General features: G+C 43.6%; 1 protein-coding gene across 1 annotated transcript in view; it reads right to left on the minus strand.

Moving 5' to 3' along the window:
- Positions 1-27,403, minus strand: part of DNAH9 (dynein axonemal heavy chain 9) — a 1,695,107-nt gene that overhangs the window by 981,465 nt on the left and 686,239 nt on the right. Inside the window, exon 36 of the mRNA XM_078654721.1 lies at positions 13,513-13,687. Coding sequence (XP_078510847.1) covers positions 13,513-13,687 — 175 coding nt within the window. The remainder of the gene's footprint in view (positions 1-13,512; positions 13,688-27,403) is intronic.

The following is a 27,403-nucleotide window of genomic DNA, read 5'->3' on the forward strand; positions in this document are numbered from 1 at the left end:
TTGTCAGGGTCCCGAGCAGTGCTCTGTGCTGCCTCCTGCTCTCTCTCTGGGCCCCCTCCCCCTCATTGTAAGGGTCCTGAGTAGTGCTCTGTGCTGCCTCCTGCTCTCTCTCTGGGCCCCCAGCCTCCGTCCTTGTCAGGGCCCCGAGCAGTGCTCTGTGCTGCCTCCTGCTCTCTCTCTGGGCCCCCAGCCTCCGTCCTTGTCAGGGTCCCGAGCAGTGCTCTGTGCTGCCTCCTCTCTCTCTGGGGTCCCTAGCCGCCCCGTCCTTTCAGGGTCCTGAGCAGTGCTCTGTGCTGCCTCCTGCTCTCTCTCTGGGGCCCCAGCCTCCGTCCTTGTCAGGGTCCCGAGCAGTGCTCTGTGCTGCCTCCTCTCTCTCTGGGGTCCCTAGCCGCCCCGTCCTTGTCAGGGTCCTGAGCAGTGCTCTGTGCTGCCTCCTGCTCTCTCTTGTCGTGTATTTCTATAGGTTCTGAATCGATCCCCCTATTCCTGACCCTATTCTGGTTAAACTAACTATCAAGTTAACTAACAGTCAGCCCATGAGGCAAGAAATCCCCCATGATGCAGATACCGTTATCTGACGCAGTCACACTACGGCACAGGAACGTGTTATCTGATTAGGTCATAACGCTTGAGATCTAATTAGACAAGCGACATTCCTCCAGCCCCTGATAAGGCATACGACGTTCTCATAACAAATCAAACCTATGACAACCTGGAAAATCCGTGCGGCCATTGTTTTGATTTCACAGAGAACTTTTGCAAAAGAATGTGCTAACGAGCAAGTCGTATGACATCTTTATTGACGTACCTATGTCCATCCTTACGTCAATCTCGGCACCTTTAAGGTATAAATATTGCCGACCTTGCCCTATGCAAACACACGCGTGGTGACAAGACGGAGCAGCCATACTTGCCGAAGCCGAGAGCAGAAGCAGACCCCGCAGGCAGCAGCCCCGCCTTCCTGACGCGCTGAGAGACGCGCTGCTATCTCAAGCCGAGAGACCCAGCACCGGCGCTTCTGGGCAGCCCTCGCAGGCAGCCTGGAATATCGAGAGCAGAGAAAGAGATACCATTCCTCATTCATCCTAAATTCCAGGTACAGAACTGAATAACCCCTCCTAGAGAATTCTTTAGTTATTCACTTGGCAAAAACAAACTTAACTTAAACTGTAACTTTCTATTCCCGCCCACGCATTAGACTTAGGTCAGGTACACGGGGTAGGCGTATTTAGAAACACCAGTTGAGTACGTTTAGTCAAATGTATATGTGTATGTAAATATATTTTAATCATTTTAAACATCATATGGCTCAGAAACCATATCAATGTTTTTACAGTATTATTTTATACTATTGCTTCTAATGTATGCACTTTACTTAACTATAAGTATTGCAATAATATCGATCCATTTCTCTTGTACGAGAAAAGAGACTGATCAATAAATAACATCTTTAATTGAACACGCCCGTCTCTTCCTTTTCTCTACATTCTGATGAGACTAAGAATGCACGTACTGACTGAGTAAAATAATTGCCTTGTGCTCACACGACTCTTGAGATTGACTCTTGATTAGGGGAGAGCAAAGTTGTCATGTTCTATGGTTGTCAGAAACTAAATCCCTTCTTGTCTAATCAGGGGAGTTAATCCTTCCTTGAACATTCGAGAAAGTTTCTAGCGAACTCTGAGCTTAGCTGGCAAACCCAAAAATTAAGTCTAGTTTCGACAGTAGTAGACCTAGTTAACGTCTGGCCTAGGCCTTTACTGCTGTAGGTACTATTCCAATGCGCAGAGCCTATTGGGAAAATAGGAGCTACACTACATGGCGCCCAACGCGTTTGGAAAGGGCGATAAAACTAACGTAAGACATTTAGAGTAACTCAGTCGTGCTTTCTCACTCAGACCCCTTTTCCCAAATACTCCAAAGACGTCTGGAGTGGGTGAAAGGTTATTATATCCTCCAAAACCTCGCAGGAGGGAACTCCTATGTATGGTTCTTGGTCTAGTCAACGTTGAAGGATAAAACAGTTCCAGAATATTTTGCATCTAATCTCTGTTTCCATAAGAAACCTGATCTGCAAACAAACATAATACCATCCTGTCTGTAAAATGGCAGAGAGTGATGATGAAAGAGAGGCAATTAGATTAGCTACTGAAATAGCAGATGCTGATGCTACCATGCAAACAGCAGACCCGGATATAATACTCATCCAGGTCGCCAAAAGGAGATCTATAACCTTAAAACTTATAGAAAATGGACTGACACCTAGAGGTGGCACAGTCATATTCGTAATTGAGGCACACGAATATCGGCAGACAGAGGTATACTATACATGGATACATTTTCCAGCAGCAAATGCTGTAACAAAGTACTTCCACTATTACAAAGTAGAGGAACCTCCTGAAACGTACACTCCTTTCGAGGAGGTGGAAGTACCACTCAAATTCCAAGAGCATTTGCTCTTATTTGATGGCGCCCTAAAACATAACAATCACATTACAAGGCTCGGTCCTTTAGGAAGACCAGGAGCAACGTGGCCGGTCCTAGCCGGATACACACCACATCCAGACATCGAAAGAATGCCTGCAGCAGAGCTGTTAATACAGCTAAAACAACTACTAAAAATTCACAGACAATTAGTTCAGTATGTAATGCGGACTTCAACAATTCAGCCAGCGATTAAACTACCACAGCTGACCCCTCACCAGGGGAACACAAATAAAATTACACCACAGAACATCCAATCCTGCCTAGGTAAAGTTCCAGCTAAACGGGAACAAATACCATTCTGGTTGGCACAGAAAATTACCCAAATAGAGGCGGTGTTTCCTGACACCACCCCATTAGAAAAACACAGGATTCTGACTATATGTCTCCCAATGGGAATCGCACCACACATTGAGGACTGTGACACTTGGGGTACAGTCTTTGCTTCCATCTATACAAAAACGCACGGTGTTCCATCCATTTCGGTGATACCAGATGTGCTAAAACAAATTCAAGATGAATACGGTCCAGAACCTGCTTTAACTCTTGGTATGAAATTACTGAAAGACTTCAAGCAGGTCTCGGCTATATTATTAGCCAACATAAAAGGTGAAGCAGCAAACGTGGCGATCCGCCAGAGGTTAAAAGAGACAGATATAGCAGACCAACCAGCTGAAATTGCCAGAATCATAGAAAAATCCTATGAAGAACTAGGCAGAGATAGTCTAGGTGGAATACCAGTAAAACCGCAACTGACTACAAGTCCAGAAAAAATGTTTTTTAATAATAATAATAATTCACCAAAAAAGAACTGGGATGGGAACAAACAATCCAATCCTAAAGAAAAGAAATTCCAGTCCAGAGGAAGGTCTCCTAGGCGAAGAGAGAAATCTCCAAACCCGAGACAAAGGTCACCCCAGAGTGACCCCTCTGGGAATAGATATAACCTTAGAAATAGGGATAATATTAAAAAACCTGATAGATATCAAGACATTGATACACGTCCCTCTCAATCTTTTCAGAATTCCTCGCAGAAATCGGAAAGAAGAGGACGATCAGAAGAGCACGCCAAGTCCAAAGACAAGGAACCTGCTCAACTGAAAAAGAAATTACAATTTCCAAAAAAGAAGGTAGCCAGTATCAAGGTAGTTAACAATGCCGAGAATACTGAGGACACAACTGAAAAACGGAGAGTGGGCTCAGACAATGCTAGACAGCGCAGCAGAGGTGAGCATAGCTCGCAAAGTCCTTATGAATCATCTGGAGACAGTGGACACGAATGAATACCTTCAAGTGGAAACTGCAGATACCAGAGTTAGCAAGCCCCACAAAATATACGAGATAACATTACGTATAGAGGGAGATAAGACTAGGAAAATAAGGGGACTATTTTGGGATAACCTCTCCAAGGGTTATGACATCCTTCTAGCTGAAAAAGACTGGCCACCAGAGTTTGTCAGGGAGTGCCCTCATGGCGAAGAAGTAATTATGCCTGCCTTCTCGAATCAAATCCCGATTCATAAAAAATACACACTTGCTAGAAAGTGGGCAGTGGCCTTAGCACCTGCTTTATATAAAAATCATGTAGGATGGGATGAGGATTCTCCTCCTCACAAAATCCAGTTAAAATCACAACCAACTGCACAAAGGCAGTACCCAATTAAGCAAGAAGCTAAAAAACAAGTAAATGAAATACTAGATCAGCTAGAATACCAGGGGGTGATTGAAACTTGCACCTCACAAATGAACAATCCTTTGTTTCTGGTCTCCAAACCAGACAATTCATATCGCCTAGTTTTGGATTACCGACACCTTAACACATGTTGCAAAACTTTTGCAGTGCAAAACTCACACAGTGCTGCACTAATGAATAACATAGTGCGCAAAAAATACAAAACAACCGTGGACATCTCCAACGGATTCTTTTGTCAAAACATAGCACCAGAGAGCAGATATTTAACAGCTTTCTCAGTAAATGGCACTCAAAAACAATTCTGTCGGTTAGCCCAGGGGTACAAGAACAGCCCGGGGGTATTCTCAGCGAGAGTAACAGAATTACTACAACTATATGATGATGAAGCATTATCTTATGTCGATGACATTTACTTAACAGATGATGACTTGGAGACTCACTTGAAAAGAGTGAACACCATAATACTTGGTTTCGCTGCAGAGGGTTACAAATTCAACTTCAAAAAATCCAGAATTGCCCATCTGAAAATCCAGTACGGAGGATATGAATTATCAAGTATTGCCTGGTTGACAGTCTTTTAAGAACTAGAAGAATTAAAAAATCTAAAATATGAAAAGACGTATCCTCTGCCAATCGACATTCTGCCTCTACGACATTACGCCTGTGTAATCTATACAGACGGACATGCTCAACCCTCCGTTTGGGGAGAACATGCATACAATCCCACATGTGAGATTACAAAAGAAGTGTGGCGCGGAGGTAAACTAAGACCTCTATTAACAAAATCACACTCAGTAGAAACTAATTCAGAACTACAAACTGAAATAATAGCTTTGAAAATGGCGCTAGATAATGCGGATCGCGAATTCCCGACACTTATAGTGTCAGATTCATATTTCTGCGTCAAAGCATATAACAAGGATTTGCAGACATGGATTCAGAACGGTTACAAAGATGACACAGATGCACCAATAAAGCAGAGACTGCTCTGGGAACAAGTAGCTCTTTTGAAAAAAGAACTACCAAAGACTCACGTGACACACTCACTGAGTCACCAGCGTGATGGCGTTCACGTTGTAGGGAATTCATTGGCTGAAACAGCCGCAGCGGCAGCCAGTAAACCGGCTCCCGTAGATCGAAAAAAGCGTACATTAAAATACATTGACGGCGAAACATTGCTGGCGGTGAGAACGTCATCAAAAGGCGACTGCTCAGCGTTACCGATCAATTATCCACTCAATTATACATACATAATCGATGCAAACTCCGTCCCTTTTGCTCGAATCCCTGGAGTGGGGGATAGAGTGATTCCAAACATGGACAGGAGAAACTTGTTAATCGCAGACGCACACATGGGCGAGGGTCTCAGACACCTTAAATTAAAAGATTCTCTGGAAGAATTACAATCACGGTACTGGTGGCCAGGCATGAGCCTGCACTACACCATGTTTGTAAAAAACTGCCCAAACTGCAACAGAGATCGCAGTGGGGAGAGAAGCAGTTTAATACCTCGTCGTATCAAGGCAGATAATATTACCAACAAAAAGAATGGCTTGCGATTAACATACACAGGCTAGTTCCACTTATAATGTAGATCCACAGCACTCGGCTGACGTCCGGACTGTTATACAAGATTTGCGAGTCTAAATGGCATATACGCTAAGAGCATGCTACGTTCGACCATTTTTTTTTTCACTCAGGCAATCCAGCCTGGGGGGGGAAAGGATGGCCAAAGGAGCACAGCCCAGCGGGAATCTTCTCACTTCCTTCCTGAGGGTATGGGATGGTGTAAAGAAAAAACCAAGGCAGAAAGCAATCTATAATGGAAAGGACATTAGGTTCGGGAGCTGGGTGGGTCAAACATCTAATAAGTGTCCAACGTAGTCTAAATAACTTGCCAAGAAATTCTCTGAAGGGATTCAGTCCGTACGAATTATTATTCGGAACTAGGATGTTGATCTCTGACCTTGATAGTCAGACTTCAGTGGTAATAGAAAAAACCTTTGATGTCAAAGACCGTTTGGCTATTTTGCAGGACTTAAACAAAACAAGAAAAGACCTGAGCAACATACAGTTGAAACAACAGCCAACAACCACTGAAGAATCACCACCTGTCCCAGCAAGACTTGTATGGATTCCAAAAGTCGGGGATCTAGTCAGGGAGAAGATCGCGGTAAAGAAGGAATTTGGGCCTTCTTACAGAAAAGCAGTTCCTGTCTTGTCTGTCAACGGGACAAGATCAGTTGTACTACCGCCACTTGCTGGAAAAAAGGAGAACCGAGTTGTATCCATCGACCTGGTAAAACCACAACATGTGGCCGATAACAAACAGTAGGCCAAGTGGACTCCCAATAAGTAGCAGAACACCAAGGTTTGCTACCAGTACAGAGGTCCTATCAAAGAGGCTCATCACATTCGAAACGCCTACAGAAGAACAACAAGGACTATGCAACAATGCAATAGAACTAAGACCTCTGAAAACCCAAATAAAAACATTTAGCAGAGACACACCAATCTATACTGAAGTACCAAGTGACAATGCAAAAAACAAAAATCCTGAACCAATTGGAACAATTGACAGAACTGCATCTGGTTACTTCATCAACTTCGATGATTCCTCTGAAGGCTTCAGTGAACCAAAGACACAGCCGTCATCAAAATCCTTTAAAGACAAAGCTAAGGAACTTTTGAAACAACTGAAAAAAACATATCTGGTTACTCCATGGATTGAATTTTGGGTGGGTTTTGGTGCATTTATCCTCATACTTTGGCTCATCATGGTATTTACCTTGGGACGCTTCATTGAGGGAAAATATGCTAAAATGGACACAGCAAGTCAGAACATCAACTTGGTCCTCAAACCACACACATCTTCACACGTCGAGAAACGAGAACTTTCTTCAGAACTTTCTTCAGCCAACTTCACAGCAATTCCAATACCTGGTGGGGTAGCCTGGGACAACACTGACTATGAAATTTATGGTCCGGTCGAGATCCTGAAATATCCACACCAAATCAAGATCTCCTTGAGTGACTTTGCAAAACCAAACTCATTTGCTGATGATTGGGACTTTGAAAGTATAAACAATATGATGTCTGACTTAGTAATGTCTGCTAAATTTACAAAACATGATTATTTGCAAGGTTCTACAAATTATGATAGTATGTATTGCTATAACCATTATGGTAACCATTTCTTGCATAAATCTGCACAACCTAGAAATGTTTTAAATTATAATCAATGGGAACATTGTGCTACACCTCCAAAAGGGAGCTCTAGAACCGTTTATGACAAATATTCATATTTTTCAGGTTTTAACATAACTAATGCTGAAACATTTTATTACAAATTGTCAAACAAGACAGGGATGAAAACCATGATAACCAACACGAAATTGATATATTCAGATTCATTCTTTGAAAAAATGAATACTTTTGGATTTGATTATTGGGACAAAAATGTTGATTTGAAAAGTGTTTGGGGTACAAAAGAATGGCAAGTACAGGGTATAGAAGCTTTGTTTAGAGCCTGCATGATCCCAGAACAAATGATATTTTTAAATGACACTGTTCAACAAACCACCTGTCTTGGCTTAGCCAAAATCAAAGATTTAAATAACCTGTCTATTCCAAAGCCAACAATGTTTAGCAATAACTCTGATACAGATGAAGAAATAGACATAAGCCATATACTTAACCAAAACAGAACACATCCTGATTGGAAACAATGGTTGATCTGGCCCACAGATACAAATAACTGTCAAGATAGATTCCTGAATAAAACACAGGGTTTCAAAATGACCAGGCCAGACCCTAGATATCCTCAAAGACATCACCCAGGGATAATAACAACCTACAGTGTGGGCAAATGATGCCTTCAATGGCTACAAACTTCCACACTGCCTGAAATTAAGCAACACCTAACTTTACTTACTGATGGTGCTGACTTGCGTGATTTCATACTGGGACCACGCAAACAGCGTCAAAAGCGTTTCATAGCAGCCTCTGTATATGCAGCATACAATGAGGCCTGGAAGGTTACTCAAATTGAAACAGCAGAGAGAATACGTGAAATTGATCGTATTAATTTGGAAAAATCACTTTCTGTAGTGGACAATGGGTTAATGACTCTGTCCTCCAGAATATTTTCATTGGACAGCATTGTGTCTTCAGCAATCGACATATTATCGCAAGACTTACTGTTATTACAACATGGTCAGTCGCAATTGCGCTCTATTGTACAGCTTGGCTGGACGTTACAAAATCTGCGTTCAGGCTATGTGCCTTGGCGTTTAATCAACACAACGTCACTATTCCAAATCTTTAACCTTACTGATAGACAAATCGGTATGGCGCAGAAGGGTGCTAATTATACAATCTTGAGCATTGAAAAACTAGAAAGATTACCGATGACAATGTCAGAACGACCTGTCAGTGAATGGATAATCCACGGAATCATAAATATTCCAATCTCAACCTTCAGGTTTCAATACTGCCAAAAATATATACAGGCTGGCATGTACGAGAAATTGGGAAAGGGGTACCTTAAAACAACTTGGAACCTGCCCTATTCACATGCATGTGTCAGTAACAAAGGACAGAAAGTGTTTCTTAGTGGCAACAATTGTGCTATGTCACTAAGCGGCACGCTTCTGTGTAACGGAATTAGTTTGCACGGAGCCTGTGAAGGGAATTCATACAACCTTTCATGTCACCAGCAAGGCGCACCTGCAACTGAAATAGAACCATTCTTTCAAAGACTCTATAATGGGAGTTACATTCTTATTGTAGACCGCAGATGTTGTAGTCTTATGCCCGGGACTCCTTATCTCGTCACCACAACGGCGAAGGTCAAGTGCTGTGGACGTTCTTTGTTCCCCAGCTCCTTACCAGACAGGGAGGCAAGGGCATGGCCCGGTTTGAAAATTACTTCTATTCGAATAGACACTTTAAGCAGAATGAAAACAGTGCTTCTTCAGACGCCTACAAGGCTCACGTCATCTAAAGAAACGTATGATCTACAAGTCGCAAGGACGACTGCAGAGATACATACATTATTATCAACTAATTCCCCCGTACATTTCGCGGAAATCCTGAGCGAAATCTTAAATATTTCTGATACCACTGGGGTCTCAAAGGTATTTAAGACAGTATTTTCGATGGCATTAACACCATTCAAAGCCATACTGGGTATTTTTCCAGATTTCGTCCATTCGATTTTTGGCGGACTTCCCCTGATCCTGGGACTAATTGCAGGAATCCTATTCCTAGTCCTTATTTTTCGTTATGGCAACCCATGTCACAGATCAAACTCTCGCGACAATGGAAGATACGATCCTAGCCATTGGATACCGGGACCGGATATCAAAAATCCTGGGACTCTCCCGGCTTAGAGACCTAAACATGACTTGGTTTCTATCATTTCGACCAATGTGGCAAAGGTGTGTTTTACCTGTACTAAGGTGTCTGCTATGCGGAGAAGAATGCGTGTTAGACACCTGTCTGACGCTACAATCGGATGCGCCGGTGGATGCAGATACACTGTTGGTTCCTACCAAGGTTCACGCACTGTGCTGCCCTCAAAGGCTGCCAATTCTGATGACGGCATTCCTGGAATCTTCACCACTACGATTGAAGAGTAGTGAAGTTCAAGATGAAAGCAGCATCGAACAGGTACGACCTTCTGTCAGCAATGCAAATCAGAATGTCAATGGAGACAATCATGCGCACGAATGCATGGTTACCCCTATTTCCGACTTAGTGGAACTTTCCCATGAAGCTGTTGACAGTTTTTTCGAAAGCCTGAATGATATGATGTTCTCTCCGGAACAGAAATAGAGACTTTTGAGTAAACTCGCACACGGCGTTCCCTGAATTCGGCCTTCAAACCTTTAAAAATAAAGTCACATGAACAATTACAAACCAGTTCACGGACAGCAACTTTTTTCAGCAAGCCCTTAAAATATTTTTCTATATATTTTTTCCCCGGGACACTGATCTTCTGCTTAAAGTAAGAAACTATTCCTAGAGAACTAAGATTTCTATTTTAGATACTTTATATAGACTTTAGCTGCCCGCTGGTATGTTCACAAATATTTTATTATGTGATTAAATGGTCTCGACCTTCCTTTCTGTATAGCTATATTAAGAGCCATTTCATGTGTATTTCTCATATACCAAAAAGCAATAATGCATTACAATGCGTGTTTACTTTTGCATTTAATTCATAGCTTAAGTGCATACAATATATATGACTGCAATTTTTCAGTATATTTGAAAATTTCGAAATGCATTTATGTATTTTGGGGTGGTAAGGTATACACTATACTCTATAGTATGTTGTACTATGTTATACTATGCATAGATTAGTAGATATGACCATAGTTAGCGTGGAGTGGGTGTCGTGTATTTCTATAGGTTCTGAATCGATCCCCCTATTCCTGACCCTATTCTGGTTAAACTAACTATCAAGTTAACTAACAGTCAGCCCATGAGGCAAGAAATCCCCCATGATGCAGATACCGTTATCTGACGCAGTCACACTACGGCACAGGAACGTGTTATCTGATTAGGTCATAACGCTTGAGATCTAATTAGACAAGCGACATTCCTCCAGCCCCTGATAAGGCATACGACGTTCTCATAACAAATCAAACCTATGACAACCTGGAAAATCCGTGCGGCCATTGTTTTGATTTCACAGAGAACTTTTGCAAAAGAATGTGCTAACGAGCAAGTCGTATGACATCTTTATTGACGTACCTATGTCCATCCTTACGTCAATCTCGGCACCTTTAAGGTATAAATATTGCCGACCTTGCCCTATGCAAACACACGCGTGGTGACAAGACGGAGCAGCCATACTTGCCGAAGCCGAGAGCAGAAGCAGACCCCGCAGGCAGCAGCCCCGCCTTCCTGACGCGCTGAGAGACGCGCTGCTATCTCAAGCCGAGAGACCCAGCACCGGCGCTTCTGGGCAGCCCTCGCAGGCAGCCTGGAATATCGAGAGCAGAGAAAGAGATACCATTCCTCATTCATCCTAAATTCCAGGTACAGAACTGAATAACCCCTCCTAGAGAATTCTTTAGTTATTCACTTGGCAAAAACAAACTTAACTTAAACTGTAACTTTCTATTCCCGCCCACGCATTAGACTTAGGTCAGGTACACGGGGTAGGCGTATTTAGAAACACCAGTTGAGTACGTTTAGTCAAATGTATATGTGTATGTAAATATATTTTAATCATTTTAAACATCATATGGCTCAGAAACCATATCAATGTTTTTACAGTATTATTTTATACTATTGCTTCTAATGTATGCACTTTACTTAACTATAAGTATTGCAATAATATCGATCCATTTCTCTTGTACGAGAAAAGAGACTGATCAATAAATAACATCTTTTATTGAACACGCCCGTCTCTTCCTTTTCTCTACATTCTGATGAGACTAAGAATGCACGTACTGACTGAGTAAAATAATTGCCTTGTGCTCACACGACTCTTGAGATTGACTCTTGATTAGGGGAGAGCAAAGTTGTCATGTTCTATGGTTGTCAGAAACTAAATCCCTTCTTGTCTAATCAGGGGAGTTAATCCTTCCTTGAACATTCGAGAAAGTTTCTAGCGAACTCTGAGCTTAGCTGGCAAACCCAAAAATTAAGTCTAGTTTCGACAGTAGTAGACCTAGTTAACGTCTGGCCTAGGCCTTTACTGCTGTAGGTACTATTCCAATGCGCAGAGCCTATTGGGAAAATAGGAGCTACACTACACTCTCTCTGGGGCCCCCAGCCCCCGTCCCTGTCAGGGTCCCGAGCAGTGCTCTGTGCTGCCTCCTGCTCTCTGGGCCCCCTCCCCCTCCTTGTCAGGGTCCCGAGAAGTGCTCTGTGCTGCCTCCTGCTCTCTCTCTGGGCCCCCAGCCTCCGTCCTTGTCAGGGCCCCGAGCAGTGCTCTTTGCTGCCTCCTCTCTCTCTGGGGTCCCTAGCCGCCCCGTCCTTGTCAGGGTCCTGAGCAGTGCTCTGTGCTGCCTCCTGCTCTCTCTCTGGGGCCCCCAGCCCCCGTCCCTGTCAGGGTCCCGAGCAGTGCTCTGTGCTGCCTCCTGCTCTCTGGGCCCCCTCCCCCTCCTTGTCAGGGTCCCGAGAAGTGCTCTGTGCTGCCTCCTGCTCTCTCTCTGGGCCCCCAGCCTCCGTCCTTGTCAGGGCCCCGAGCAGTGCTCTGTGCTGCCTCCTCTCTCTCTGAGGTCCCTAGACGCCCCGTCCTTGTCAGGGTCCTGAGCAGTGCTCTGTGCTGCCTCCTGCTCTCTGGGCCCCCTCCCCCTCCTTGTCAGGGTCCCGAGAAGTGCTCTGTGCTGCCTCCTGCTCTCTCTCTGGGCCCCCAGCCTCCGTCCTTGTCAGGGCCCCGAGCAGTGCTCTGTGCTGCCTCCTCTCTCTCTGGGGTCCCTAGCCGCCCCGTCCTTGTCAGGGTCCTGAGCAGTGCTCTGTGCTGCCTCCTGCTTTCTGGGCCCCCCACCCCATCCTCTTTCCGGGCCTGGCACCTCTAACTGAAGAGAAACAATGTCAGTTGATACTTTGTTTCTCTTCAGTCAGAGGGAGGGGGCGTGGGGCTCAGAGCAGCCTGCAGAGCAGCCTGCACCTGCTTTGGAGGGAGAGAGGCTTGCTTAAGCGCAAGCCTCTCTCACAGCTCTCACTGAAGAGCTGAGGGGGGAGCCGGGGCCCCCTTCATTTAATGAAGAGAGTGGGGCCTCCCCCCGCACCGCGGGGCCTGCGGGGGCGTTTGTTACGCCCCTGAGAACATCCACCCTGTGAAAATAGTGGGCGGATGCCGTCCACCCGCGTGTACCCACGACTCGTGCACTGATCGCATGTAGACATGACAGAATTGTGCAAACGCACATTTTTGTGCAATGGTGTTTTATATTTCCAGGGAGGTTCACTACCAAAACACTGTGTGTCAACACCCACAAAGGCCAAGGCCAAGCAGGGCTGAGCTGGGTGAGATAGGGCTGGGTCCAACATATTATAAAACAATCTCAAAGATTGTCGGGAAAGGAAAGCGAGACTGAGCTTAATTCTCCTGAAATTTGTCTTTCACTGTGCTTCTCGTGATCCCTGATTGGGCATTATCGTCAACAAAATGGAAAGATGGTGATGCAAACGTATGACAAGAGAGTATGGAAAAGTAAGACTGTGCTATGGCACTGTTCCAAAAGCAATCCCCAGAGACCATATCTTCAGATATAATGTGGCCATTTCGATAGTTGTAGATAATTTAACTGCCTTTCAGTGCGAATATAGATAACAATTAGTAATAAAACTATTTTAAAAATAGGTCCTACCTGGTCCTGGAACATTGCTCCACCGAAGGCCCAAACAGCAGCAAATACAAAGTACAGTTCATAAAGTTCCTTGGGACAATCCGGAGGAGTGTTCTCTTTGGTCAACAGACACTCAAGGAGGTAGCACAACATTTGAACCATGCTCTGTTCCGGGATTGGTATAATCTTCTTAAACCTGGATAAAAGTAGAATATAGTTAAGAAATTGCTCAAGCAGCGATTTCCTGCAACTTACATCCAGGCTATCTAGGATGTATGATGCGGTAGACATAACATACATTTTTGGATCGGCTCTTTTGGAGCTGGCTCTACCAGCATGAAGAGTTTTCGTGGAATATTAAAATGCAGACAAAAACCTATGTTGCTGGTCTGCTAGGCAAACTTACTTGCTGCAGCTCATAGCAACCAATGAATTAAAATTATTCTAGATATTGGTCATGCTTTTACAATGCGTGTACCTTGAAAGAACATGCTGGATAGAATCCATCAGGCCCTGTCTATTTAAATTTTAATTATAAAGTTGTAAAGTTGTATTATCTGTTTTAAAGAACTGTGGAACAGAGCACCTAACCATTGCCACCTCTACATCATTGGAAAAATAGTAATAGGCAAACAACCTACAGCTAACTAGGAATACGTCCCTCTGATATGCTGATGCTATGACATTTACAATTTTAATTTAGCGTTATTGACTCAACGTGGCTGATTCCAGTCCTAGAATAGAATTTTAACGTCACTTTATTGTCTTGTAAGGCTATTCCTGGGGAACTAGCAGTCCAGTCTGAGATGCTAAAAAGTAATCAGATGTACATCAATTACTTGTACCTACAATAAAATGTAATTGCCTTTTGCTGATCCACCGCAAATCCAGCATACTTTTTAACTAGAGTTGGCAGAGTTAAGGTGTGAGATGATGCAGATCACAAAAACGTGATGCAGAGTAACATTTTGCAAAAAACAGTAAACCGAGGTGCACTGTTCGGAGGAGGCATCTGCAGTCCTCATATCCCAGGGCTGAAATAAGATTTAGTCGGCTTTCTTCTGATATGGACGAGCGATTCAACCAGTACTTCGTGGGGCTAAATAAAATCCATGCTTACGCCCCTCGGCTGCAGGGAAACTCAATTCGTTAAGTAATAATATGTTTCAGACATTTATAACTTTGATCCTCTTGAAAGGAATGAAATCGAAGGCTCGCTGAGGGGCAACGATTTTCTGCAAGCGAGAGGAGTTTAAAGACAGTCAAACGGTGGAGTTAAAATAAACTCTTTCATCTTTCACTTCTAAAAGCGATTCGGGCAGCATGCGGCAGTCTCCGAACTAATGCCGTGGCAGTCACAGCCGCGTTGAAGGCCTCCATAAAATTAATTACAGTTATTAGGAAGAAAGGTTAGCACAGGCAGTTTCAGAATTACAGAAAAGGGAACAGTGTGAAGCCTGGTAAATAGCTTCACTCTTTAAGAAGAAGACAAATACACCGCCGCATAGAAAGCGTTATTAAAGGCACTTTGCCAACAGCACAGCCTTTCAAAGCAGTGAGGATTAGCAGGGGAGTCTGAGTCATAGACTCAGAGATGCCCACCCAGAAATGCTAACAAGAGAAGAAGGGCCGGCTGCAAAACATAGAGGGTGGGAATATGAAAACAAACAAGGGCAAAGCTAATAGGTCTCGCCCTTTGGGACACATTGGCTTTGAAAATATTGTGTAGTCATGCTGCACCGCATCACTGACGCGGTCAGCATGTCTGAGGAATTTACAAAAAGGAAAGCCTTTAACACGGCCAGCTGCGTCGTTTTGTAGGCTACTCCATCACGCATGCGCACACTTGTTTTTCTTCGTAGCTGGCAATCAGGGTTCGATTGGTAACTACCGGAAAAGGAAAACAAGCATTGGCATAGCTAATAGGTCTCGCCATTGGGACCTTATAAGTGGTTAGTTATCCAGCACAATATCCTTGGTGCAACAACTTCAACTGCTGCATGGCTAAAGACTTATAAGGTCCCAAAGGCGAGACCTATTGGCTATTCCAATGCTTGTTACTTTTGGAATGGAACCTCACCCTCCCAGCTCATACGTTGTTGAGGTGCGGATGGAGAATATAGAATGCTGTAGGGAGGGACAGATAGCCCTGTCCATGTGGATTAACATTTTAATGATCTATAAATCCCCAGCCCTCTCTTTTCAAGTACTTGTGGCTTTGTATCTCAGTGGCCATCATCTGCTGACTAAAAGTACATGTCCTGCATAGGGCATCTAGTAGTCATAAAAATCTAGACAATCCGGATGACACCCTCTTTGGGAAACATACAGAACTCAAATGAGTGGGCGTATACAACATTTGACTGCCATTACATCTTGGTCCAATATTGTTCTAGAAACAATGAGTAAAGTGGTTTAATTTTTCTTGGATTGCAGCTTACCACACCACACCCATTGATGATGTAGAAGTTCGCACTGTTGGACATAAAATATGTTCAGAGATGCTTTTATTTTTGCTGTTTTTCCCCTTGCACCAGAAATTTGTGGTTTTGGCACTATATAAGTCATGCTATATCTTCTGGAAGAGTATCAGTAGAAGTGTGTACTGGTCTTACAGAAATGTTGTAGCTATGTGAGACGAATATCAATCCAAACTTTATTTAGATGATATATAACAACCTACCCTGAAATGAGATGTTTATCAAGGAGCCCCACCCCCACCCCCTCTCAAATTAACAATTTTTGTATATTTGGGGAGAGGATGTGGCCTTATGGCTAGAGCGGCCGACCTGGACGCTGGGGTACCGGGTTCGAGTCTCGGCAGGGACGCTTATCAACCTGTGATTTTGGGCAAATCACTTAATTTCACCGTGCCTAACAAAAAAATGGATGTGTAACGCAACTGGTGCTCATGTACAGCGCTCTGATACCTGAAACCTTCGGGTCAATTTTGCGCTATATAAAACAACGGGGAAAAAATACTAGCTACGAACCAATAGAAAGTCATTGAAGAGTGCGGGACATGCTAAAAACTGGACCAGACCGGACTGGAAAAGACCAGAGCAATCCAAACGTGTGATAGTTTAAAAAAATTGACTATGCTTTACAAGTGTCTGCGCTATCTGCTTAGCACTGACCTTTACGTCTAAATTGGCATTTTTCTGTAATGCATATGGAGCAGCATTTACCAGGATAAGATTAGCTCTTTGAGTATCCAGTACCATGTGTGTGCTAAAATAGGGAAGATGCATCAGACGGCCTGAAAATCCGTTAATTGTTGCCGAAGGAAGCAAGCATTTCTTGGTACGATAAAGGCAGTGACAGGTGAAAATAAATGGGAATTCAGCCGCTGTACAGTGCGCATGGTAGCCGCATTGAGGACTGGGATCGGGCGAAGAGGGAGCATGGAACCAGGGTAGATTGACCGGCACTAGAGGAAATGAGCTGGTGGAAGTGCACACGCCCCGGAATAGAGTTAAATCCTTGTGGCGAGTGGCAGGCGCCCCAATTACAGAGGGCAGGGATCATTGCCCATGCCTGCTTTGGGAAATACGTAATGGAACTACTAGATATTAAACCCTCAATAAACGTACCTTCACTGTTAATGTAGTTCAGGCTGCGAAAAGTTGATATTCAGGCAGGCTGGAGAAAGAAAACATGTCTTTTGACGGTGACAAGAAAATGAAAGAAAGGCAGAAGAGGAAGGGGGAGGGGATAATGAGAGAAACAAGGAAGCACGTCTGGTGAGTGGTGTGCGATATGCACGCGCTGTAAGGGTGCCCATGAGCGATGCGTTTAATGAGCCATGACAAGAGAGGAAAGGTAGATGACGCTTTTGCACGAAACTGTGTGCGTAACCGCAAGCTTTATGCCACACAAGCAAAAAGCGTGCGGTCAGCTTTTTGAAGCCCCCTTACTAAAAGTCTCGCCAGACAGCGCATGCTCTGGCTCAGGCGAGACCTGAAAAACTTGCAGATGAGTTTTATTTTTAAAGCAGGTGATGCGGAAACAACATGGAGGGCACTGATGGAGGCAACACAGACGGTGCAGATGGAGAAACAACACTGAGGGCCAGGTGGAGGGAAAGATGACGGAGAGCAAGCAAAGAAGAGCCCTGCATGGCTAATGGACCAAAGAGAGCAACGTGGAGTGGCAGAGGAGAAGGACATAGATGAGAAAGCAACAGGGGAGAACATGGAGGTGAGTTCAACATGGAGGGGGGCAGGGAGAAGCACATTGGGTACAGAGAGCAACACAGAGTGCAGGTTGAGGGAAGTATATGAGGGAGAAGCTGGAAACACAGGCAGTTCTATGAAGTGATTAAAACAAAAGTAGCATTAGAAATACAAGTAGTAGATGCATAAAAGACAGCTGATCAAAAGAGATAGTAAAGAGGCTATGCTCCATGGGAGGGATAAACACAAGATTGAAAAGCTGGGACACAAATAAGAAGTAGGCAAATAAGAGTGACATCAAAGCCAACAACCAGCAGACTCCATGGCCCTGGAATATTCTTGGCAAGCCCACAATATGTTTTGCAGCAGAAAGTACAAGCGCTGTCTAGCAGATGAGACCTAAAGAATGAAAAGGTAATCGAACTGGGAGGAGGAGGGTGCAAATGATATGATAATGCACATGAAAAGAATTAGAGACTGGATAGTTCAAATATGAGATTTCACATTCAAAGGCTATAAGATGATTCACAATTATAAGTGGGCATCAATAGTGCTTAACATGTGTGGTGGTTGCATGTGTTAGGCACCAGCAAGCATTTTTTTAGGCCAAGGCTATTTTCATCATCATATTTTGGCCCTGTCCAAAAAAAGGAAAAGGCAGAAAAGTGAGAAAGAAGGTGACAAAGAGGGAAAGCAATGTTGAAAAATAGTTTGCAAAAGAGACAGGAAGTGTAGGGTGGTTGTTAGAAATTGGGTCTAGTGGACTTGTCCCTCGCTGACCCTCTTCTGGAAGGAGGTCTTGAGTCACATCAGGGGGGTACTGGGGTTTCCTCTGCCTGAAGCCACTTGAACACTACTGCTGGGTATCAAGCCTGCAGGATTAAGGGCCCTCACCCGGAGCGACTGGGCGCTGGCGCTTCAAATGCTGGGAGCCGCTAGGCAGCTCATTGCTTTATACTGGAAAAAGACGGAAGCACCGCCCATTACTGCGTGGTTTGTGCGCCTCTGGCATGTCATGACAATGGAACTTCTCACAGCTCGGCTGCAGGCCCGAGACGCGTGCTTCAAAGCGGTGTGGCAACCCTTGGTGAAGTATCTATGCGCAGTAGAGCACGCGGGCCACATGCCCCCTAAGCTCCGGGCGCTTCGATTAGTGGAGGATGCAGTGGTTCCCCCTGACCCAGACAGGCTGCTGGCGTGAGGCCGTGGTGTATGAGGCCTTGAATAATGTCCATGATACCAACTGCTCCGATAGCCGACGCAATGCCTCCCCCCTCTGCCCCCCTCTTGGCGCTCTGCGACCCCTCTCTTTCCTAGTCTTCTCTCTTTGCTTATTCCTAGTGTCCTCTCTGCTCTGCTGTCCTCTTTCCTGACATTGTATTGAAGTTTTGACCCTCTTGGTCTTATAGTTCTAACCTTTGGTTTAATGGTTCCAGATGGTCTTGGGACCGGGTCATCTTAGGCGGTGACTACGCAGAGCCCGTTGGCTGAGTATGACGCGACCGACCCTGATGGGTTGTAGGTGAAACGCTGTGTACAAATCTTTAGATTGAGCATTGTCAACGTTACTCCATTTTATTATGCCATAACGCGGCCGGCCCTGTTGGGTTGTAGGCTTAACGCTGTGCACTAGTCACCTTATTGCTACTCCCTGTTATGGGGGTGAAATAAAAAAAGATTTGACAAAAAAAAAAAAAGAAATTGGGTCTATAGTTGGCAGAGGTTTGCACCCTGTCCAAGTAGGGACCACAATCCAAGTCAGGGTGCGTCAGATACACATCCTAATTTAACCTGTGCTCACCCTCTGGTAGCTTGGCACAGAGCAGTCAAGCTTAACTTAAGAGGCAACATGTAAAGTATTTGTGCAACACTTAAATTACAGTAACAGTGAATACACCAAAAAAAGACTCCACACCAGTTTAAACAAATAGAGACTATTTATCTGCATGATACAACATTTAAATATTAAATCTAAAAACAGTGCCTAGAAGTCAATAGTGCTAAAAGGTTACCTGAGGTCATGCCAGACCGAGGTAAATCCAAAGTTCAGACCGACCGAGATGGAGTGCAGGCCAGCTACAGGACCCATGCAGGGCCCACTAAAAAAGTACCTAGGTTGGAACACGCATCAGCGTCAAATTCTCAATGTGTCGGTTACAATTCACGCAGTTGGGTTGATGCGTTGAAGTCGAGCCTCACAGTTGGGAACTCGGATTGGCAAAGCATTGTCATCAAAACCTTGCAGTCAGGTCCCACGTGGTCTTCTAGACTTTCAGGAATTTCGTTCAATGGGCTCTGTATCGGCGGGCACTATGTTGGTTCTGATTGGCACAAAGTTATCACTGCGTCTATTTTTAAGCAGAAACAGCCGCAGAGCCCTCTTCTGGGGCCTAGGACTGCATTGGCACCTCAGGTAAGGGAGGACTAACAGATGTCATGGTCCAGCAGTTGAAGCAGATTTGAAGGAAGTCGTTGATGGCCCTGAGACTTTCAGAACAGGAAGCAAGCCAGTATGCACTTGCAGAAACTTGGGTTCGAGGATGTAGAGAGCAGGTTCAGTCCTTCTCACTCCCAGACAAGAAGCTGCAAGCAGCAGGCCAACACAGCAAAGCAATAAGCAAAGTGGCAGTCCCTCCTGTAGCACAACAATCAGCAAATCAGTTAGCAAAATGGCAGTCCCTCCTGCAGCACAACTGCTCTTCTTCCAAGCAGAATATCATTAGTTCCAGCAAATTTCTGATTTGGTGGTGTCGGGGTCCGGTATTTATACCCAAATGTGCCTTTGAAGTGGGGGAGAATTCAAAGAGCACAAGGTCCATACCTTTCCTGCTCTGGCTCCAGACTCACTACTATGCAGCTCTTTATGTGGGGACAGGCACAGCCCTATTCTGGTGCAAGTGTCAGTGCCACCCCCCATCTACCTCAGGAAGGCCCATCAGCCTGGAGATGAGCCATCAGGATGCAAGCATCACACCCCAGCTCTCTTTGTGTGACTGTCTAGAAGGAGTGCACAAACCAAAGCTGGGACCCAACCCAGACATATATTCAGAGAGAGGCAGAGGCACAGAATGGTTAAAATAAGAAAATGCTACTTTCTAAAAGTGGCATTTTCAGATTACAATTTGAAATCCGACTTCACCATCAGTTGTGATTTTAAGTTGTGAGTCCAGAGACCCCAAACTTCAAATCTTCATCTTTTCCCAATTGGAAATGACACTTAAAAGATTATTTGAGGCAATCACAATGTTAACCTATAGGGAGAGATAGGCCTTGCAGTAATGAAAAATGAACGTTGCAGTCTTTCATTTTCAGTATATGTAAAACTCAAACGTACAAGCTCCACCTTATAAAATACACTGTGCCCTTCCCACAGGGCTCCCTGGGCCTACCTTAGGGGTGACATATATGTAATAAAAGGTAAAAAGGGAAGGTTTTGGCCAGGCAAGTATGTTAATTTGCCAGGTCGAAATGGCAGTTAAAACTGTACACACAATCTCTGCAGTGACAGGCCTGAACCATGTTTAAAGGGCTACTGAGTAGGTGGCACAATCAGTGCTGCAGGCACACTAGTAGCATTTCATTTGCAAGCACTGGGCACACGTAGTGCACGTTACTAGGGACTTATAAGTAAATTAAATATGGCAATTGTGGATAAGCCAATGCTACCATGTTTTGAGTACAGAGCATATGAACCTTAGCACTGGTTAGCAGTGGTAAGGTGCCCAGAATCATAAAAACAGCAAAAATGAAGTCAGTAAAACAGGTGGTCAGAAGGCAAAAAGTCAGGGGAAACCACACCAGGGATGCCAGGTTTAACATTGGAGGCATCAAAATGAGGCAGCTTTTGTATTTGGCAACCCCTACATTCAGTACCGCTAGTGCCAGGTTCATGAGAAAGTCTCTGGGCATCTGCCCTTATTCACGTATTCATTTTACAAATTATTCAGTGGGCCCTTTTTATGACTTTTAGGGCTCAACCTGCCTCTCCATTGCAAACAATAGGATGTGGCAGGCACAAAGACATATAGGCACCCAGCAGTACCGTTTTACAATAGTCCATCTGATGAGGTTTGATTAGCTATAGTCGGCAGCACGGCATGCATCCTTGAAATCCTTAATATGGAGATGCATTAAGGATCGTGAACAGGATGGGAGTTTGAGTGCAAAAGTAGACTAATTCTGCAACTTTGATGCATCCAGTAAGAAGCAATATATCAATATCGCCAAATATCGGGTTAGCTACATTGGACCTTACAGTTTGAATCTTTGATATCAAGTGTCAGAAAGTGGGATATTCCTTTGGTACAGGGTTGCCTACACTAATATGTTTAACACACCCTGTTAAGGTCACAACTCAGTTCTAAAAGAAACTCTGCTCAACTGCTGACATCTGAGGCACAAGTGTAAATTGACGTAACAGCTTTTTAAAAAATAAAATGGGAGCAGATGTATCAGTTTGCCCTAACCTATTATGGCATCCCTGGGTGGGTACTGTAAGTTCAAGGGTCCATATTTAAAAATGAACCTGTCAGAGTCAAAAACTGCCAATGGTGGATGGCACCCAAAGGGCTGGATAAATACTTTCACCACTAGAACCTGGACTTTATGGTTCAGTCTCACCCATAACTTTACATGATATTATCTCAAGAACTGTAAAGGTTCAACCAGTTCCATAATCAGGACATTAATTATCAGCTAGGGATATTAAGGCAAAGTATCTCCTTCCTTCTAGGGCTCAGGAAGAGGAAAGGTTGGCATCCAAGGGGTATGCAACCCAGATAGTTATGATATTGGTTCTTCTTTTCAGTTCACAGAGTTGTCGCTCCCTGGCCAGTCCAGTGCAGTAGCCCCCCAGGGAAGAGGCATCTGTGCTTCTGAAGGTCAGATCTGTCTCCCCACTGAGTGAGAGGTAACCAGGAGCAACTGAAGCCGCACAGGGCCAATACCCATGGCACCGGACTCCTTGCAGCAGCCAACGCCTGTTTAGGTCCTGTCGGTACTGTAACAATACAGAGACTGAGCAGCTGTTGGGGGAAATCAGCACAGCAGAGACCCACTTCCAGAGTCACTCAGCAGTTCTGATTTTCACACCCTCAACTGTCGAGACAGACAACAGCAAGACCCTAGGACACACAGAGCCCAGCTGACCTTTCCACTCGGCACCAGAGGGCCCGAGCCTAAGTACCGAGAAACTGGCTGTACCCCCTTGTTCCCGGTACCCTGTGACCTGGGCCCCCTGTTGGAAGCACCCCACAATTCTCTGTCCCTCTCTGCAGCCTGTTTCTAGCTTCTTTTCACTGCCGTAACCCGACCAGCACCTCTGCACCCAGACGACCCAGGGCAGGTAACGAGTAACTGCTGATGGTACTTTGAACATTGACCCCCTATGAACCTAAGTCCTGAAGGAGACCCCAAGAAACCAACCATAAATAACTGTATACTTAGCCCTGTCTCCCATAGGGAAGCATTGCTACATAAAGATGCATTTAAGTGAATAGTTTAATTACCTGCTAAATTCAATGTTTAAAAAAGTACTTACTTTACGAAGTTCTTGGTATCAAAATCTATATAAAAACAGGAGTTATTTTTCAAAATTGGTCTAGGATTTATTCTTGAGTGTGTGTCTCATGTATTCCCTCTGTGAATACAACAAATGCTTAGCACTACACTCTGAGAAGCCTAAACTGCTTGCCCACTATACCACAAAAGAAATCATTTAGAGTTATCATTTTTGCCTCTGTAAACCAATAAGGGTTGCCTGGACTCTTTATACAGTGCACATCGTTTTGTTCCACTATAAAAAGAGCCAGCTTCCTACATACTGCAGCACCTATTGTGCCATCTAATACAGTGGTAATGTAAGCATGGTTTCAGGCCTACCCTGTGTGGCCTGACTGCCAAAGTGTAAAATACTGCTATTTGACCAAAATAAACACATTTGACAGGTCAAATCCTCCCTTTGAAATATCAACGTCACCCTGCCCACAAGGCAGAGAACATGGTACTTAAAAATAGGACATGTAGAATTGTAATGTTAATATTTCTTTACAGTGACTAGCATCCAAAAGCTATTTTTCACTGGGGCAGGTTTGGCTGTCTTATGTACAAAACCAGAGTAAAGATTTAAATCCTAAACTGTGTCTCGGAAATGGGGCTAGCACAAAAAATAACGATTCAACTATTTTTATTAGTATTCAAAATCCAATTCAATGGCAAAGATGATTTTTAATAAATGTTAATGAAAAGTAACTTTTAGAAAGTTACTTGTAATATGCCTGAGTTTCCTCAAAGCTGAATTTACATCTGCTCTTATTGGAGATACACTGACTGCCCCAAACTCCCTACACACACCTCCAGCTATCAGAGGACAAGTTTATTGTGTCCGAAGACTTTTCGCCATCTTCAAAAGGCCAAAAGTAGGTAGGGTTGGCCCTGAGAACTTTTACCCTATTGGCTAGGGTGTGCTCAGCCCAGAAGTCATTCCCACACACTAGCCTGGGACAGGCATAAATGTGGCATCTCCCACACACTAGTTCAGAACAGACATAATGTGGCATCTCCATGCACCACTACAGAACATCCTGGACCTGAGGAAGAACAGAAGAGAACTAGACTTGCTCTCTGTGATGTGAGAGGAGCCCTGGACATGCTCCCTCTTGTATCCAGGACAAAGAAGTGGACTACATGGGCCATAAGGTTGACCACGTGTTAAAGCTACAGGGACACATCAAACTACAAAAGACCAGTTTCTGCAACTGGCTAGCGGACAAGTGGAAAGTGGACCTGGATTGGCCTCTGGCTTGATATCCTGTGAGCCTCTATGTGCCTCCTTGAGATCCTGGGATGCTTTTAAAGTCTACTCCTGTGGTGGATTTGGACTTAAAGTACTACGGTAAGTCAGATGGTAGAATCTTTGAACAAGACAAACTTGGTTGGTGTATCTGACCAGCGCTCCATCACTGTCATTGCACCTAGCTCCTAGTCTACAGCACCCATTGGCTATCATAGGCACTTTGTGCTTTCATGGCACTATTCCTATTTAAAACTTTAAACATTTGTATCTCCAATTCCCCTTATTAGATTTTGCCACTTTGGTGTCATTTTGTTCATTAAATTGTACTCTATTTTGCTAATTCGATTTGGAATTTTCAATGTTTTGCATTTCGACTTTATTACTGCTTAATACATTATACATACTTTACACGTTACCATAGGTTAAGCCTGTCTGCTCTGTGGCGGAGGTGGGTAGTCATCCTCCCCAATTAATAATCCAATTTCTTACAGTTAGGTTCAATAGAAGAAGTGGTGAGGGTCTTTATAGGATCCAAAACCAAAGTCTATACAACTTCACTACTCCATAATATGGGCAGAAAATCAACTCCTTCACATGCACATGGACATCGGATATTATGTGCTGGGTCAATGACTTCAGTAATGAGTTTAATAAGGAGGAAATGGATTCGCACCTCAGCATCGATTATTGGTAAGAGTTGACCTTAAATTTCCCAGCAGTACCTAATGCTATTTATTCAACCTAGATCAGATGTCTCAATCTGGATTGAGGTTCAGTTTTATTGAGAGAGAGTGAAATTCACAAGAGGTTGTCTTTGTTCAGGTCAGACACCTATTTAACAATAGGATCTGCAATGCACTTTAACTAGCCACTTATACAGCTCTAAAGTACCAGTGATGTGTATGTGAGCATTGGAGCTGTTGAGAAGGAATACAAGCATAAAGAATCCCAAGGAAATGAAACAGGCTAGTAAAATTAATTAAATAAAATATCTTTATATTTTAAAAAGAACATTGGAGTCATGCTGTTGAGCCTACTAACCGCTTCAGTTCAAACTGGAGTTTGCAGAGTTAGTGTTTGCAGCATCATTTCTGTGACCTCTTCTAAATTGAGAGTTTGCAATTAAAAGGCAATATCTAGGAAATATCATAGACTAAGAAATGCTTGTTCCAATAAATAGCTAAATCCTCTAGGTCTTCATGCCTTCAACTATTACTAACTAAAACGACTATAGTCATTAAGATTTCTAAGCAAATTCAATGTCTCATGTATTGTATAATCACCGTATATTATATTGAAGTTAGACCATGACAGCAAGTTGATGCATACTGTGCACAGGGAGCATTAATGAAATCTGAGTGTAAATAGGGTATCTTGAAATATATAGGAGGTAAATGATGGTATCTAGGTACTTATGTGCTCTGGTTAGTACAGCAGTTACATCATAGTACTCAGTGTCTATACTATAACACTGTGTAAAAGTCAATTGGAGTATATTATTGGACCCCACTGCTGCAAGTGATGAGGAGATGACTTCCTTGTCAACCTTTATGAAAGACCGCAATCTGCTCAGACTCTCCTTGACCTCATGGTTGTCTTCGATATGGTCTTCAGTACATTACTGTTGTCTTGGAATAGACATGATCTCTTCAAGTGGCAACACGCATGCAAATGACAGAACCAGATCTCAGAATGACATCATAGCATGCACAACCATAAGTAAAGACCAATGCGGTAAGAGTGCTATGGGGAGCAATTATGAAACAACTTTGGTCAAAGTGAGGAACAGTGAACTCTATGGAGCAATGCAGGATCTGTTGATTTTGACCCATATACATCCTGACAGAAGTGTGCTGGACAGTATTAGGTTATGTAGAGGATCTATTTGCTTCAGATCATAGTATTTTTGAAAGTATATTTTGTTGTATTTTTTCTTTCATAAGTCTAAAGAAGTGTAACTACACCATTGTGATATCTCACTATGCCATACTGGAACTATTGCATTGAAGACCCAGTTTTGTAAAGTTCTGTAAAGGTCAGTTGGAGCTGATCATTGGACGCATCTTCTGTTTTTCAAGCTAAGTGTTAAGGAAAAACTCTGGACCGATACGATTGATTCATACCAACGTAACATCAAAACAGGTGGGCTGACAGATTGGTTTTTGGCTTTTACATCTGTACTGACACTAGAGCCATATATGGATGCTTTGTACCAAAACTAGCCCACACCCTGCTTATCAAATTTAGGATTGGCACTTTACTAGTGAATACATATATACACAAATGGGATCCGAATGGTTTGAAATCACAGAATTGTTCATTCTGCACCAACAGTAATGAGGATGTAGAACATTTATTTTTCTTCTGCCTGACATATGCCAAATCCAGGAGGTCCTATATCATGCCGATTTGTATTACTCTGGGCATAAGACGTTACAGCGAAGCCTATCAAATATTAAGATCTGACTGCAGCACTTCAATGGCATTACGCCTCAGTTGCTACTTACAAGCTGTTAGGTGCATAAGAAAATCCTCAGGAATTTTGCTGTGACAATCCAATATGTCCCTTACTGATCTGTGTATGTAGGGCAACGTAGGTGTATATACCAACAGGTTGATTGTTTACCATAACATGCGTAACCTGGAATAGAATGTAATAATCTCAACTGCTGTCTGTACACTTTTTTTAAATTGACATATGTATCATGATTTAAGCATCTCTAGTATAAGTGTAAGTTTTTATTTCTTGGTCGCCTTGATGCTCCATTTAGTATTGTGCTGAATGAACTCTAATGATTCCGTCTCCTGCTTTGTACTTGCTTGTATATTTCGTACATGAGCTATGTTTTTTATTGCCATTTAAAAGAATGCTTTTATCGTTTTACTGTATGTTTTATGGGCTAGTTCCTGAAATAAAAAAATATGAACTGAACTACTGTTTTAT

The sequence above is a fragment of the Lissotriton helveticus genome, chromosome 7, assembly GCF_964261635.1.
Source record: "Lissotriton helveticus chromosome 7, aLisHel1.1, whole genome shotgun sequence".
Classification (NCBI taxonomy): domain Eukaryota; kingdom Metazoa; phylum Chordata; class Amphibia; order Caudata; family Salamandridae; genus Lissotriton; species Lissotriton helveticus.